A 17,245-nucleotide genomic window follows, 5' to 3' on the forward strand; every position below is an offset into this window, starting at 1 on the left:
ATCCTATATAACACTTTGTTCACATCTGCCTTGTGGCTGCCGTTCATAACAGAAGCCATGACATTGTAGGATCCATCATATTACAGATCCCAATAGCACCCGATGGACCCCACTGATCTAGGATGTCCGTTGATGGTTTCTTTTGTTTTGTTGGCAAGAATAAAAAACTGCCAGCCAACCATAAAATACAAACAGAATGCATAACAAATACAAAGGTTAAAACAAATGTTAAAAAAAAACAAAACAACAAAAAAACTAGACAGACAAAATACAGTACCAATACAGAATTTCATATGCAACTAAATTCGGATAAAATGTTACATATTTTGTGTTAGTATTTGGTTAAGTTTTGGTTCTGTATTTCAACACGCTTGTCTGAATATAGTCTAAAAAGTGGAGCGACCTGATAAGGATGGAGAGGTGTGAACCATCTTATAGAACCTTTATATTAAAGAAGCACAAACAGATCTTTACACATGATTGTACCTGGCAGTGTTGGAAGTCTAAAAAGATCATGGAACAGGATGAGCAATATGTGCCTATGTGCTGTAATGTGGAAAACTTCAGTTGTACGCAATATTAGCTCAAATGATAACCCAGCACGGGGCTTATGGGCATACATTGGGGTCGTGTATATTTAGATGTCCAATTTAAAATGAAAAAAAAATATTAAAAAAAATGGTGCAGTAAAAAAAAAAAATGTTCTTTTAAAGGGTTGGTCCTCCAAAAGAAGATATTCACTATGCATAAACTTTTAGGGAATTAAAATCACTTTATAAATCAGGCTACGATTACAATTGCACTGTATATTTTGTTACTCTGATCCGTTTTAAAACAGAATAACGGATAAAAACAGATACATTAAGAATCCAAATAAAATCAATGGAATTTTTAATTGCATCCCTTAACTTCCATTCACTTTCCTATGTTAGTCATCCGTTTTGCCAAGGATAAAAGTGCAGAGCAGCACACTTTTTTTTTCCTATTCAAAAAAACGGATGTCTATGGTTATTTTTATCATTGGTGTCAATGTATGAATTTAGCCTAAAATATCGTTTTGTTATATAAAGAAACATTGTACAAATTTCCCATTCAATGTCCTCATTTAGAAACATGATAGATACGGTATATAATCTACTGATGGCGCACATAGATCTGATTAGAATGGAAACATGTTTACATTATTATCAGGTATTGACTTGTTGGTGCAGAAGTAGTGTAAACCCCCCCCCCCCCCCCCCCTAAAAAAAAATTGGCTCTAAAACAACCAAAAAGCTTTTACCCAAGTGACATTTACAATGCGCCTCTACTGAGAGTTGGGTTAAAACAACATCGCTGCGGTCTCTTAACCTGAATTCGGCTCGCACCTGATTTGGAACTACCTGCAGAACCTTAAGTCTGTCATCCATAAATAAATCCATGTACTTTTACCAATTGGACACTCTTGCATAAACCTCTTTGTGAAGACACACGGGGGGATTTTTCACAGTAACTGGGAACATTGACAGAGAGGAGCTTGGCTGTAAGAATGAGCACAATGCCAGGTGTCTGCTGGCAAAGGATGTGACACCTTAAGCAAGGTCTAGAAGTCAACATGTGCCCGGATAAAGATGGTTAGAAATGGGTGTGGACTAAACGCCCAAAACACAGTAATACATATGTCTCAGATCTCCTGCCCTAGAACTACAGTTGAAAGAGAAAAAAATATATATAAAATGAAATATTTGGGTTACAAAGGGACTTCTAAATCAATCCACAACTAGCCAGGCAAGAATACAAAAAAAAAAACATAAGAAATTCAAATTGTTTCTCTTCTTGCCAATACTCATGCCTAAATAGCAGTTGATCAATATATTTTCCTTCCTGTTTTTTCTTAGCTGTACTCCAGAACAGATTTCTTTCCTTTAGGTCTGCCTAGGAGCTGCACACACAAACGGTAGAAGCACTGGAGCAATATGAAAAAACCTGGACACACAGAATCAAATCACAAGCTCTATTGAGAAAAAATGGATGCTTTGTTGCTTAAAACAGTCACCATGAAATAAGTACAGTAGATTAACTCCGACATTGTGGGTAGGAACTAGTCATAATGAAAATGTCAAAAAGTTTAAAAAAGGAAGTTTTTTCTCCTTTCTGCTCAATGCGAAATCCACACAGTACCAGTTAGATACCTGCTCACCATAACTACCTGCAAGTGGCAGTCAACAAAAGGCTCATACCTTTCCTAATCTTTTATTTGGCCCCTTTAAGGGGTTGTCTAATCACAGGTAACCCTTTAATAGGAGTACCTGCTATGATAATTCAATCGGGATTCATCCCGCTTAGGAGACTCCAGAAAACTGCACGTTTTACTGGGGGGCGGGGGAAGAGTCTCCACCTACTGCTTATTTCCCCTGTAGGGAAAAATGTACTACTACATGTGGCTATTCAAATGAATGGGGACCATAGTGAAAGTATTTGCTTGTTAGCAGCTTTCCACTCTGGCTGATAGAGCCGGGGTCCTGAGTGGAGAAGCCTCCGTCCAATGATTTCCAGGTGAGAGGTTGTTTGATACAAGTCCTGTGCCAATAACCTAAATTACAAAGTAAGTGAACATGGCTGAGATTAGTAACTATGAATCCTAGAAATGTAGGATTGTGTATCTAAACTGACTCCAACGTCAGTTGATGTTGATGAGCACTAAGTACACAAGCAAATAAAGGGAAAAAAAATAACTTTGATATAGATATAAGGGGGAAAAAAAAATCACTTCTAGTTCACAGCAGCTGAGCCCCTTTTTCAAGCACAAACTAACATGTCAGACACCATATTTTAAGAATTAAATTAGATTTTACTGAAAATTTCTCCACAGACATGTCAAAGCGAATAGCTTTATTTTGGACAAAAACATACAAATACTAGTAGTCTGTGGCTATGGCCACCCAAAGTGAACATAATTTAATCTGCCACTTGCTACTTTTGTCTTCTTTTAATAAACCGTTATCTATTGGATTAATCCAATAGATAACAGCTAATAATATTCACTTTCCTCACTTCCGGACCGGACACTGCCTGGACCTGTAGAGGAGCCTCGGAGTGAGGAGAGTATGGGAGTCTGGTCTGGAATCTGCATTAATTTAGGGGTCTGGTCTGCATTAATAGAAAGACCTGGTGTCCACAATAATTAAATGTGATTTTTCACGAGCAAATATCGTCCGTATTCACCACTATAGACTAGCATCGATCAGCGCTGGTTTGCTCCCTCCAAATGGAGCAATAATAGTATGGGGACAAATAATCATTACTACGATCGTCCGACTCTATGCAATTGCATTATGTATGTCAACAGCACATCACCCTGTTGCACAGGGAGATGTGCTGCCGACTAGCGACCATTTTTGGCTACATATAAGATGCACTTAGCCAATGAACGTTCACCCAATCATTGGCCCGTGTAAAAGATCCTTAAGGAATCGGATGTCTGCATTAATTAAGTGAGCTTATTTGAGGGGTCTGGTGTCTGAATTTATTTTGGTTTCTCTAGAGGCCAGGGATAGGTGCAGAAATAAGGGACCAAAGATGCCTCAGCAGCAAACTCTGCAGTGGTCAGTAGAAGTTGTCATGGCGGTCTGGGCTGGATGGAGAAGAGAGATCAGGCAAGACATCCCATGTAAGTCACTGGATTTATAGGGGACCTGTTGGCTCTCATGACATATCTGTTGAAGTAAATACTTGTATTATAGAAGAAGTACACAAAAAGTCTCTGTGTAGCCCAGGCCTAAATGACAACAGGGTGCTACAATTGCTCCTCAAGAGGACACGTCCCTACACAGCCTGACACGGTCAGCAATTATTGGAGACTGTCAGACGGACGGGATATAGCCCTTTGACAAGCGGAATGGTAATACCCAGTTGTCAATTTATTAATACAAGCAGAAGTGGGACTCACTTTTTAACCAGAATTAAACCTGCCAGCACAGAAAGGTGTTGTTGACTTTAAACACGATGTGGCAGGGCGGCAGTGGGAATTGGAGGGGGGGGGGGGGATTTGGGGGAACAGCCCAGGGCCAATGGTCTACTTAATCCCCCACTGGGAAGGCCTTCTAAGTGAAAATTAGACATTGCATGCAGGGCCAGGTTGCTCATCCAATGATCCATATTGAGCCTCTAAGTAATAATACTGATATTAGTACCATTGTGACCAGAGAGAACAAGATCCATTGGAGCTGCCAACAACAGTCATGTCATTAACCCTTTTGTTGGCTGTAATACTACCTGTAGTATATACTCAGCACATCCAGAAGACAATACATTCCCGGATATAGAAATATAATACCCAGGTTAATCATGTTTGAGTCTTTACAGACGATTCTTCACAGAAGTCTTGATGTCTTCTAATCTCTTCTAATACTTATCGACCTTGGTATCTGGCACTTGGCCGGAGGAGCAGAACAGGGAAACACATTCAGGTCAGACTGTGACCTGCATTCCTAGCAAGGGAGAAATAGAATAGAAATGTTTTTTAAAAAAAATGGATGACATCTTCAAAATAGCAAGAGTAAATAAAGCAAACAATTGTACAAAAAAAAAAAAAAATGCATATTCTAATGTGTTACAAGAGTCAAGATGTTCTTAAGCCTCAGGCTTAAATTATACTTCATTTGGAGTAGGAGCCGGGAAAGCTCCTGGCGAATACGCCAGACGTATCCATAGGCTCCCCATTCTTTCGAGAGAGGTCAAAAGAAGAAGTGTTCCTTTTGGCCTCTGTCGGGCTGGTATAAGTCAGTATATATTTTTTTTTTACGTCATGGAATAATGTAGTCTGCTGTGTTATTCCATACAGAGGCATCCCACAAAAAAAAAACAACAAGATATTACGCGGTTTAATTTTTTTTATTTTGTATTTAACATAGGAGTCTATGGATGCCACTGTATGCCTATACATTGAATTCTATTGGAGGTATCCATCGGAGGTACACGTTGGGAAATATTTCTGACATATACCTCCAATGTACAGTGCAAACTCAGTATGAATAGGCCATTCACACGGCAGAATTTTTGCGGCGGATTCCACAGTATAATTTCGCTTCCCATTCATTTCAATGGGAATTAGGCACTTCTATTTCCCGCTAGCTGATTTTTTTCAGCTAGCGGGAAAAAGCAGCATCATGCCCGATCGGGCAGATTCCGCCTGAACCTCCCATTAAAGTCAAATGGGTAGAGCCATCTTTCGGATGATGGCAGGAATAATTCCGCGGCGGAACCTTTCCTGGAGGAGACCTATATATGGACAGTGACGTCAAGGGCCACCTCTAGGAGCTGAAACCCCGCCTGAGCATCGGCAACGCTCTGGCCGGGAATTCCTCTCCTGGAGGAGCCCCTGACGCCAATGTCCATATATGGAAGGTGGGAGCAGCACAGGGAGGTCACATTCACACGAGAGCGAATAACGTCCATGTGCTGTACATATAAATCACGCGCAGCACACGGACCCATTGATTTCAATGGGGTCGTTCACACATTCGTGAGTTTTCACGCAGCAGGAGTCCACTGCCTGATACGCACTGCATGTCCTATATTGGTGCGATTTCACGCACCTACGCGCCCTTTGAAGTCAATGAGCGTGAAAACCACTCACTGCACACTGATGCAGCACTCCAAATAGAAGGTTGCAACGTTTCAGCTGCTCAATGCAGCCTCTCTCAAGCAATGAAATACAGGTGTATCAGTCCTTTTATGCAGCCCACAGTGGGTGGGACAAGCATACTTCACCCGCATATCAAAAAACATTAACACCGTTAATTACAAGTGTGAACATCTAACAATCACTAAAACAGTAATGTAGTGTTGTAGATAAACATATGTAATGTAGTGATGCATTATAGATTACAGAAACATATAAAACACGTCATAAATATAGGTCTCAGCTGGAATCAGTTATTTAAAATCCATATATCTAAAATAGCTGGCACTCCCCCAAAAAGGAAGAACTACAGCAGCCATATGCACTTTCAAAAAGCTATGTACCTCACCAAGACGCGGCGTCTAGCGTCTATTACTGCGCATGTCCTGAAGATCATGTGACTAGAGTATGGTTATATGACTACCTGTCAAACCTGGGACTACGGTTGATAGTCATTGGTTACCACCAGTGAAAAAGAAAGAAGCCTGGACACGGACCTGTGCGCATGTGCGCTTACGACAACAGTGTATGCATTGCGAGGAGCCACGCAATGCCCGGTTACAATGGATGACAAGGACATATTTCAAACAAAGAAAATCAACAAAGACAACCTCTTAGTGAAAAGACTCCAGAGTTTAACTGTCTCAACTATATCAATGTATCTGCCTACAGAGCGGAGTCATGATATGCCCGATATGCACATAAACAGCAGTATATGTAAACCACCATGAAGTTATAATAGTGCCATCACCCAGGGCTCTAGTAACCCTTAAGGGGTCAACAACCACTAACCATATATGGGGGGCAATAAATTGTAAAATAATGTCCACCAAAGTACATCACATAATGCATAGCATGTTTAACCCCTTCCCGACATTTGACGTATCTATACGCCAAAGTCGGGTAGGGGAAGTATGGAACGGCCTCATGGAGTGAACCCGCCCCATACGATGCCGGTGTCGGCTGTATGTTACAGCCGTCACTTTAGAGTAACGAGCGCGATCCCGAGGGTTACTAGAGCCCTGGGTGATGGCACTATTATAACTTCATGGTGGTTTACATACACTGTGCTGTTTACGTGCATATAGGGCATATCATGACTCTGCTCTGTAGGCAGATACATTGATATAGTCGGGACAGTTAAACCCTTAATGTTTTTTGATATGCTGATGACGTATGCTTGTTCCACTCACTGAGGGCTGCATAAAAGGACTGATACACTTGTATTTCATTGCGTGAGAAAGGCTGCATTTAGCAACTGAAACGAAGCATCCTCTCCACATATGGGTAAATAAAAAAAACCTTTTGAGGCCTTCTATTTGGAGTACTGCCTCTTTTCTTTTGAAATGTCCATATATGGACAGTGACATTAGCGGATATCTACAGGAGAGAATCCCTGGCCAGAGCGTCGGCAACAGGGAGGGGGGTGTAGCGCTGTCGACAGGGTGGGGCACTATCTACAGGGGGATCACATTATCTACAAGGGATTCCGGTCCACAAGGAGCCCCTTACCTCACTGTCCATATATGACAGAGACGTCAGGGCCTACCTCTAGGAGCAAAATCTCCGGCCAGAGCATCGGCAACTCTCTGGACGGGAATTCCACTCCTGGAGGAGTGAATGGCAGAGCAGGGAGCGGATAGTTTCCTGCTCTGCCATAATATTCAATTGTATCTACATCCTGAGGAAGCAGATACAATTGAATAAAGGCATTTGCTGGGACTGTCTCTGTAAATTTCGGACAGTCCCGGCAAATGTATGCAACTATGGTAATGGCAGATACAATGACAGCATTCAAACAAGAGCTAGATGCAAATTTTCAAAATTGTCGCCAATTTGAGTAATGGAGGTAACATACTGTATGCTTTAAAACGTAGACCTCATGATAAATATCTCTAACGCTACAGAAAGTTATAAAACCATAAATGCGTGTGTGCGCGTTTGAAAAAATGGTGCACAAGTCGACGCAATTATGGTGTCCGGTTTTGCTATCCAAGGCCTTCTCCCTCCACTCACTTGTAATGACCCTCAGTCCAACTCACTTCCCTTTTGTTTGCTAAAGTTGAAGTTCCTGCTCAGGTTCTTGCCGACAAGGACTGGGCCCCCTCTCTCCAGGGGCATTATAGCAGCTGCGTGGTCTGCCCCTATGGTATGTACACCCCTGGTTTCACGGAAGGAATATGTTGATAAATCTAACCAAAGGCTTCTCCATGTAAAATGGTGCTATAGCTCCCTCATGTGGCCAAATACATCTACTACAAGGGTTATTTTTGGCTAACTTTTTAAACAAAAACAAATTTGACATGACGCAGAGTTACATGCAGCTTTTATATGTATTTATGAGAAATGGACATTGTTAGAAAACATTAATACTTTTGACTTCCTTACCATGGTCAGGATACAACGCATTTGCAGTTCAAACATCCTTTCTCACTCTCATCGGGAGGATTGAGCTTCCGTAACTTATGCTGCCGAATCTCTCTTACTAATGTGTAAAAGGCGTCTTCTACTCCCTGCGAGTTACAGGAGACAGCATGATAAATAACGGCTTACTACCCAGTGCGCCAGTTGTAAGGACACAACCCGGTTACTAAAGGGGCACTCCACATTCAGTGTAATGTTAATCCAAACTGAGGAGGCAATGACTGCTGGCCGTGGTTGCCTCAAAACCAGCAAATGTAAATATACCCTGACACGGGTAAAAAGTGGGTTGGCGAGGCAGTGTGATTTGCCACTTTGACATGGAAGCCTCAGACAGACAGAAACACAAAGTATGAGAGTATGGCCGTAAAACACTGAAAAACGGACATGCGCCATAATTCCCGGCACAGTTCTACGGCACGGACACCCATCGGTAGAGATACGGAAAGGTGTCTGCGGCCAATAAAACCGAATGGGTCCGCAATTGCGGACTATATTACGGTCCACAAGGCAGTGTCCTGCTGCTGAATGTGGAGTGTCCTCGGCTCTATGGCCCCTTGCCTGCTGCTATCTCCCACTGGCATCAATCCCACACTAGACCTAGTGGTGACGCTGCTGACATTCCTAGGACTGCCACCGACATCCCAATGCAAATACCAGCTGGCCTGGGCTGGTGGGTTGCCGACCTGGTTGCAAACCTACGGCTGGCCAATGTCTATTGGTAACCTCTATATGCAGCGTTATAATAAAGATAACAATAAAGAAGTAGCACAATGCAGTAACAAATCTCCAGCTATGATATTAAATGCAGAAAAGGCTCTTATCTTTGAAATATAGTAATAATGGAACAAAATACCTAGTCTGTTACCTTCTTTTCATTAGTTACACAAGTTGAGCAAACTCCTTTTAATTGAGATTTAATCCTATGGGTCCTGAATAGGCGGCTCAAATGTTTTAAAGACATACAGTGAAGGAAATAAGTATTTGATCCCTTGCTGATTTTGTAAATTTGCCCACTGTCAAAGACATGAACAGTCTAGAATTTTTAGACTAGGTTAATTTTACCCGTGAGAGATAGATTATATAAAAAAAAAACAAAAAAAAAAAACAGAAAATCACATTGTCAAAATTATATATATTTATTTGCATTGTGCACAGAGAAATAAATATTTGATCCCTTTGTCAAACAAGACTTAATACTTGGTGGCAAAACCCTTGTTGGCAAGCACAGCAGTCAGACGTTTTTTGTAGTTGATGATGAGGTTTGCACACATGTTAGATGGAATTTTGGCCCACTCCTCTTTGCAGATCATCTGTAAATCATTACGATTTCGAGGCTGTCGCTTGGCAACTCGGATCTTCAGCTCCCTCCATAAGTTTTCGATGGGATTAAGGTCTGGAGACTGGCTAGGCCACTCTATGACCTTAATGTGCTTCTTTTTGAGCCACTCCTTTGTTGCCTTGGCTGTATGTTTTGGGTCATTGTCGTGCTGGAAGACCCAGCCACGAGCCATTTTTAATGTCCTGGTGGAGGGAAGGAGGTTGTCACTCAGGATTTGACGGTACATGGCTACATCCATTCTCCCATTGATGCGGTGAAGTAGTCCCGTGCCCTTAGCAGAGAAACACCCCCAAAACATAATGTTTCCACCTCCATGCTTGACAGTGGGGACGGTGTTCTTTGGGTCATAGGCAGCATTTCTCTTCCTCCAAACACGGCGAGTTGAGTTAATGCCAAAGAGCTCAATTTTAGTCTCATCTGACCACAGCACCTTCTCCCAATCACTCTCAGAATCATCCAGATGTTCATTTGCAAACTTCAGACGGGCTTGTACATGTGCCTTCTTGAGCAGGGGGACCTTGCGGACACTGCAGGATTTTAATCCATTACGGTGTAATGTGTTACCAATGGTTTTCTTGGTGACTGTGGTCCCAACTGCCTTGAGATCATTAACAAGTTCCCCCCGTGTAGTTTCCGGCTGAGCTCTCACCTTCCTCAGGATCAAGGATATCCCACGAGGTGAGATTTTGCATGGAGCCCCAGATCGATGTCGATTAACAGTCATTTTGTATGTCTTCCATTTTCTTACTATTGCACCAACAGTTGTCTCCTTCTCACCCAGCGTCTTACTTATGGTTTTGTAGCCCATTCCAGCCTTGTGCAGGTCTATGGTCTTGTCCCTGACATCCTTAGAAAGCTCTTTGGTCTTGCCCATGTTGTAGAGGTTAGAGTCAGACTGATTAATTGAGTCTGTGGACAGGAGACTTTTATACAGGTGACCATGTAAGACCGCTGTCTTTAATGCAGGCACCAAGTTGATTTGGAGTGTGTAACTGGTCTGGAGGAGGCTGAACTCTTAATGGTTGGTAGGGGATCAAATACTTATTTCTCTGTGCACAATGCAAATAAATATATATCATTTTGACTGTGATTTTCAGTTTTTTTTTTTATAAAATCTATCTCTCACTGGTAAAATGAACCTAGCCTAAAAATTCTAGACTGTTCATGTCTTTGACAGTGGGCAAACTTACAAAATCAGCAAGGGATCAAATACTTATTTCCTTCACTGTATATAGGCTTCACACGTATGGCACTAAGCAGAGCCATATGTGTGAAGCCTGTACGGCAGTGCACTGATTATTTTTAAGGCTGCATAAAAGTTGTGATCAGCCAACAAACGAGCGTTTGCTTAAGAACACTCGTTCGGACAATCGGCCCCTTTCAATGGGCTTTAAGTAAGCTCTACTGAATATAATATTTAAATAAAAATAAGAAAATCACCAAACTCAAAACATAAAGAAGAAGAAAAAAAATGTCACCGAAACTCCGTATTGTTCCTGCGCTGCTGGTGCCAGGTTACCAGGTCACAACTTAATATCTGGCATGTGACTGCAACAGCCAATTGCCTGCAACACTGATGCCTTTATGGCTGGGTGCCCCACCATTTTGTGTAGTTATCACCGGGCGATGGCATCTCACGCACTGGTACATTACCACCGCAGCAAGTCGCTGGCCACGGTGGTGGTCACTTTGGATGATTATTATTGAGGACAATGGTAACTTTTGAACTATAATGTTTGAAAATGATCAAAGTCCCTACATTTTTATTCTACTTTCAAATTTCTATTATTCAATAGTTTATTTCTTATGGTGTATTGTTGTGTGAGTTTGACAGATATTTCATGGCGAGGTACATTGAACATACCTTGTTCTTGGTTCAGAGTTAACAAACATGTTCAAATTGCTTGCATTATGGGACCTCATTTATCAAGGTTGTCAACAGAAAAACTGCCTTTGTAGTCCATAGCACCCAATCACAGAGCAGCTTTCATTTTTCCAAGGCAGTTTAAGAAATTAAACCTGAGCCCTGATTGGCTGCTATGGGCAAGCAAGGTTATTTTATCCTGTAAGACAGTTTCCACAGATGACAATTTTTTTAAAACAATATCAGATCATTTATCCATCCTAAATAAAATAAAAAGTCAATGACCAGTTTTATTGACCTCCGCAGTATCACTAGTATAATACATCCTACACTTACCTGCCTGGTTTTGGCAGATGTTTCAATATAAGGAATGCCATAACTTCTAGCCAGGTCCTGAGCTTGTCGGGTCTCCACAGTTCTGGCTGGGAGGTCACATTTGTTGCCTACCAACACCATTGGAACATCATCAGAGTCCTTCACCCGTTTTATTTGCTCCCTATGTGAAATATTGCAAATAACATTAGCGTTCATTTTATAAATTCTAAAAAAAGAACACAAAACATAAAAAAAGGTAACCAAACCCAAAGTTGGAAATATAAATATGAAACTTTACAGCAGCACCTTACTCTGAACAAATGTCATCTGCAATGGCTAGACCAACTAAAACACATACAGTGTACGTATTCAAAAGATTGCGAAAGCTGCTTTTGGAGACCAAAAATCGGAATCTGATTACAGAAGGAGATTGCAAAAGATTTATATAATCCTAATATGACAATTGCAAACATCTAGAAATTTTGCGATCGTTGCTGGTTGTGGCTTTGTGCGGGCCACATCCACAAGTAACATCAACCTTGTACTATAACCGTCATCATCTACTGCTTCTACCAGTGGCGAATTAAGTAGACCATAGGCCCTGGACTGTTCTACAAACTTGGGGCCCCCTTCTCCACCGCCGCTCTGCCGTGTCTATAGTGAACACCACCTTTTTGTGCGAGCATTGCCAAATGGTTTTTACGATTCCCCTTGTCAAAGGGCTGTGCCCCTACATACTGACAGTCTCCAACCATCGATGACTGTATCACACTGTTCAGGGACACTTCCTCTTGACAATGGGAATGGTAACACACATTTGTCTGTTAGTCCTGAGTACACAAAGATATGTGGAATACAAGTATTTCCTACAACAGACATGTCAGGAGAGGGGACAGATCCTCTATAGATCCAGTGACTCACAACTGACGTCTTCTCTGATAGGAGTAGTTTTCCTTTCTCCAGCTGACGCAGACCGGTATGGCGACTTCTCCTGATGAGACATCTTTGCCCATGACTACTGCAGCCATTTCCAGCCTCTATAGAAACACACAAATTTAGACACCAAGGCCCAGAACCATACATTAAAGGTGTTGCCCGATTACCAGACCCCCCCTAAACAAATACAGACCCCAGAAAAAGCACCCTAAATAAATACAGACCTAAGACCAGACCCCTAAATACAGACCCCAGACCTGACCACCTACACTAATAATGACCCAAGACCAGACCACCTAAACTAATACAGACCCTACACTAGGCCCCTAAATACAGACCAAATAAACTAATACAGATCCCAGACCCCTAAATACAGACCCCAACCTCAAATAGACCCCCTAAATACAGACCCCCTACCCTAATAATGACCCCAGACCTGATTCCTAAATACAGATCCCTAAACTAATACAGACCCTAGAACAGGCCCCCTAAATAGACCCCATAAACTAATACAGACCCCAGACCGGACCCCCTAAATACAGAACCCAGACCCCTTAAACTAACACAGAGCTTTAAATATACAGACCCTAAACCCCTTAAACTGATACAGACCTCAGAGCCCCTGAATACGATCCCCAAACCAGGCCCCCTAAATACAGACCCCTTAAACAAATCCATCCCCTTATACTTACATAGCATCGCTCCTGAGTCTTCTCTGTGGAGTCTTGTTGCTGCTGCTCATGGAGCTGTGGTTACGTGCCCAGCAGGTCTCTAAACAGTAGTAAGAACTTCAGCGATGAGATCATGTGACCTTATGTCTGAAGGTCCTTTTGCAGGACATATACAATGCCGATTCACAGCAAAAACGCAACAAAACTACATTGTACCTTGGGCAGCCATGGGCCCCCCGGGAGCCTCGGGCCCCGGGTGGCCACCCAAAATGCCCTATGATGATCCGCCATTGGCTTCTACGGCTCCTCCCCTATTTCATTGTCCGTCATCCATGACAGAATGTCTGGGCAGGAAACAAAACATGCCCAGTAATCCGCTTCTGTGCCGACTAAACCCCCACCTGGCAAAGTTGCTGGCTGTGCAGTGGCTGACGTACCACTTAGATTTCACTGCCTTAAGGCAACTGATGGCGTGTGCTCAGCCTTGATGGGGGATACTTCGTCGCCATTGTTTCTCAAAGAAGGCCATCCCTGCCTTGTACATCAAATGGCAGGGAACGTGAGCCGCTCCTTGGTATTGTCGCTTTGCAGTAAAGGTGCTGCTATCACCAACATTTGGAGCAGCAATTATAGCCAGGGACAGTACACTTCTTTCACGGATCTCTGGGTCAATGTTTTGCGCAGCAGTGGTGACTATGCACCACCACAGCGAAGCCAGGTGCTAGTGACACCTCCACGGTTGTGCAGGTTTGGTTCAGACACCAGATGTTTATCCACCTCCTCCACATCCTCCTAAATGGAAATCTTTCCATTCCAACAGCAATAGAGCAGAGTTTCTTCCACTCACTCTCCCTCCTTTCATAGGTGTAGCAGTAAATTTCCCACTAAGTGTCTCCCCACCAATTATAACCAGGCAACGTAGTCAGTGGCAATGAAAGGAACATGGTGGCTGCACTGCATATAAGGAATTTAACAGAAGCTCCCTGCACGGTGCAAGTCATTAATTTGGTGGTGCAACGTTTTTTAAAAAAGTTGCGTAACTTGCACTAGGTGCTAACCATGTCCAGGAGAGTGTCTGCGCATTTCAGCCATTATTATGTGATGTAGAACGCCCTCCTTCGACTTACAGCGAAAAAATGGTATGTATGTTAGTCTCTTAATCAGCAATGTTCCAACTCACTGAAATTCCACCTTGCATATGCTGGAACGTCTGGACGAGCAGCGTAAAGCAGTCAAGAATTACATCCTGAACCAAACCCACAACGCAGGGAGCATGAGCTATTTTGAGCTCAGGCAGTAGCAGCTCATCAGGGACACTTGTCGCCTACTCAGACTCAGACTCCTCGAAGGGACAGTTTTTCGAATATGGACAACAGCGGCATCATCGAGGTCACCCCCTGATATTTATATTGGAGAAACCGCTCGCACTAATGTAACAAGGGTTGGAGGAAGAACAGCGTCCACATCTTGCTCGCCGCCCTGTGGCTGTTGGGGGACACGCAAGGACGGACGATGTCCATGCATAAAAAAATTGGAGGAGGAGATTGGACTTGAAAATGAGTTGGTGGAGGGGTACATGGAGTTTGCACAGGCACAACTAGGGGACAAGACTGATGCTCATTGTGGCCCGCATCTCCTCCCTAGGAGACACCAGCGCTGACTTCCGCTCGGTTCTGCTGTGTCCCGTAGGGTGCGCACGCACGCTCGTTCCCGGCCTTAAAGAGCTAGAGTGCGCACATGAAAATAATCATCTATTAGCCCATGATCACCCTGGAATATAAGAAGGGCTATCCCCCTTTACTCCTTGCCTGAGCATTGTTGTGTTTACCCATATTAGTCTTGCAAACGGTCCCTTAGTGTTATCCTGTTCCCAGTGTTCCCGTACCTGCATCCTGTATCCCGTGCTACCTTGTTCCTGTGCCTTAGAGAGTTGGAGTCGTGTTGTGCCACCGGTCATGCCTGCTGTGTTACACCTGGTGTCTGCTGCCAAGATCCCATCTGAGCCTAGCCGTTTCTACTGTCTGAACTACTACAGGTACCCTTGTGCTTGGACTATATATACACACATTGACTTGGTACACTGTTTGGCCAGCTGCTATCCTGGTATGGCCAAGTGGGTCCACATACCCACAGATCGTGACAATGGTTTCTTGATGGGAAGGTGGACAAAGGGGAGGAACGACTAGGAAATTTGAGGGAATGTATATGAAGTCGATATTGTATCCCTCCGTGATGATGTCTAGAATCCATCTGCTTAACGAAAGTTTCCTCCATGCTTGCCATAAATTCTCTAGTCTTTCGACTACTTGGCCTGTGGCGTTATTGGGAGGGTTTGAACCTCAGTCAAAGTTGGCATTAATGAGAAAATCCTTAGACTACTATTTCAGGGACTGCCATCTTCCAGAGGGGTCTTTCTTGCTATAAACCTGTGAGTTCCTTTATGGGTTCCGAAAGGAATGTCTCTGCTGATAAAGTCTAGTGTCTGATGGTAAACCTTTTTTCTTATCTGAAGCTTTCTCAAGGATGTCATCTATACCTGACCCGAAGAAAGGATCCTTTTTACATGGGATGGAACATAAACAGGACTTTGACCCTCCTTTCCCACCAAAGAGTGCAGCTAGATGCTTCTTCTGGTCGAATTTGAGAGGACAGCTGCCCTAGTGCTCAACTTTACTGCATCGGCCAATGCCTCCGAAATAAAGTCCACAGCTTTTTAGAGCACTGGAAAGGAGGCTTCTTGGGTGTCTTAGAGTTGAGATGTTTCTCGGTTTGCTGTAGCCAAATTTTTAGGACCTTGCTTACTTCCAATGCCTGGCCTGAAGGAAGCTGTACTTGCTTCCTAGGATTTTCTTAAGATACCTTGAGCCATTTATGTTCATAGGCTCTTTAAGTAGACTTCAAATTATAAAGATGAGCGCTTTGAAATGTGGGCTACGGGCCATCTACTTTTAGGGTCTTATGCCATTTTTCCCGCATCTTCTTCAGCAAAAGGATAACTTTCACTTAAAATTTCTGGGAGTTAAGATCCTTTTTTAGGGCTCTTTCCACTCTAGTAATATCAAAGCGGATGGGACAACCATAATGGGGCTCTCCCTCTCCATGTGCCCCATAGAAATTGAATAAGCTATCTCTATTGGTGCCATGAATAGAATAGAAACCTTGATATTGAGCCCTGCAATTCATTGCCTATTTTGAACCCATCTAACCACTAACTATCCTCCGGATCTGAGTACAATGATAGGATTGGAACATAGTTTTTCAGGGGGCAAGTCAAGGAGGTTGCAAGTAGTTGTTTTCAAATGTATATTTAACGCTTCAGCTTCATCTTTCAAGAGGAGAGAAGAGGTTGAATTAGAGAAAATGCCACTTATTGATCACACACACCTGTATTGGTGAATATCCTCAAAGGACTTGGTGTTGTTAATGGCAAATACACATAAAAATCCCTCTCCTGTTCTCATGTACTGGTCCCTCATAGCACTGTATTCCTCCTGACCTGCTGTGTCCAAGATGTCCAATAAGCAAGTCTCTCCATCTATAACAACTTGTTTTCTGTAAGAATCCTGGAAGAAAAAAAAAAAAAGAACAAACGGAGTTATTTATACATAAAAAATATTTAAATATAGATTTGCTTTTAATTTTGATGTAAATGATGGTCAAGTGCAGGGCCACCTCTACGATTTCTATGATTAATCTAAGCTCAACCCACCAGGAGCTTTCCTACATACAAAGTAAGGCTGCATTTTAGACAGCCGTAATGCGGCAGCATTTTAGCGCCAATATTATGGCCGCAATGCCTGGATTCCACGTGGTTTAAGTGACGCAAACTTAAAAAGAGGACCTGTCACCTCTCCTGACATGTCTATTTTAGTAAATACTTGTGTTCGCCATAAACTAACAATTCTGGAACATCTTTCCTTAGAACTCTGCAATGTCCTGTTCTTATTCCTTCTAGAAATTTCTGAATAAATGGACTATTGGGCGATACCAGTTGGGGATTTGTCCCTACACACTGACACTGTCCAACCAGTGCT

At 42.8% G+C, this 17,245-nt stretch overlaps 1 protein-coding gene across 1 annotated transcript in view; it reads right to left on the reverse strand.

The window, feature by feature from the left end:
* Positions 1-1,231: 1,231 nt before the first annotated feature.
* Positions 1,232-17,245, reverse strand: part of HRAS (HRas proto-oncogene, GTPase) — a 51,744-nt gene continuing 35,730 nt past the window's right edge. Inside the window, exons 4-7 of the mRNA XM_075837574.1 lie at positions 16,596-16,774; positions 11,626-11,785; positions 8,051-8,175; positions 1,232-4,469 (exon numbers count right to left, since the gene is read on the reverse strand). Coding sequence (XP_075693689.1) covers positions 8,056-8,175; positions 11,626-11,785; positions 16,596-16,774 — 459 coding nt within the window. The 3' untranslated portion in view covers positions 1,232-4,469; positions 8,051-8,055. The remainder of the gene's footprint in view (positions 4,470-8,050; positions 8,176-11,625; positions 11,786-16,595; positions 16,775-17,245) is intronic.

Source organism: Rhinoderma darwinii, chromosome 9, assembly GCF_050947455.1.
Source record: "Rhinoderma darwinii isolate aRhiDar2 chromosome 9, aRhiDar2.hap1, whole genome shotgun sequence".
Classification (NCBI taxonomy): Eukaryota; Metazoa; Chordata; class Amphibia; order Anura; family Rhinodermatidae; genus Rhinoderma; species Rhinoderma darwinii.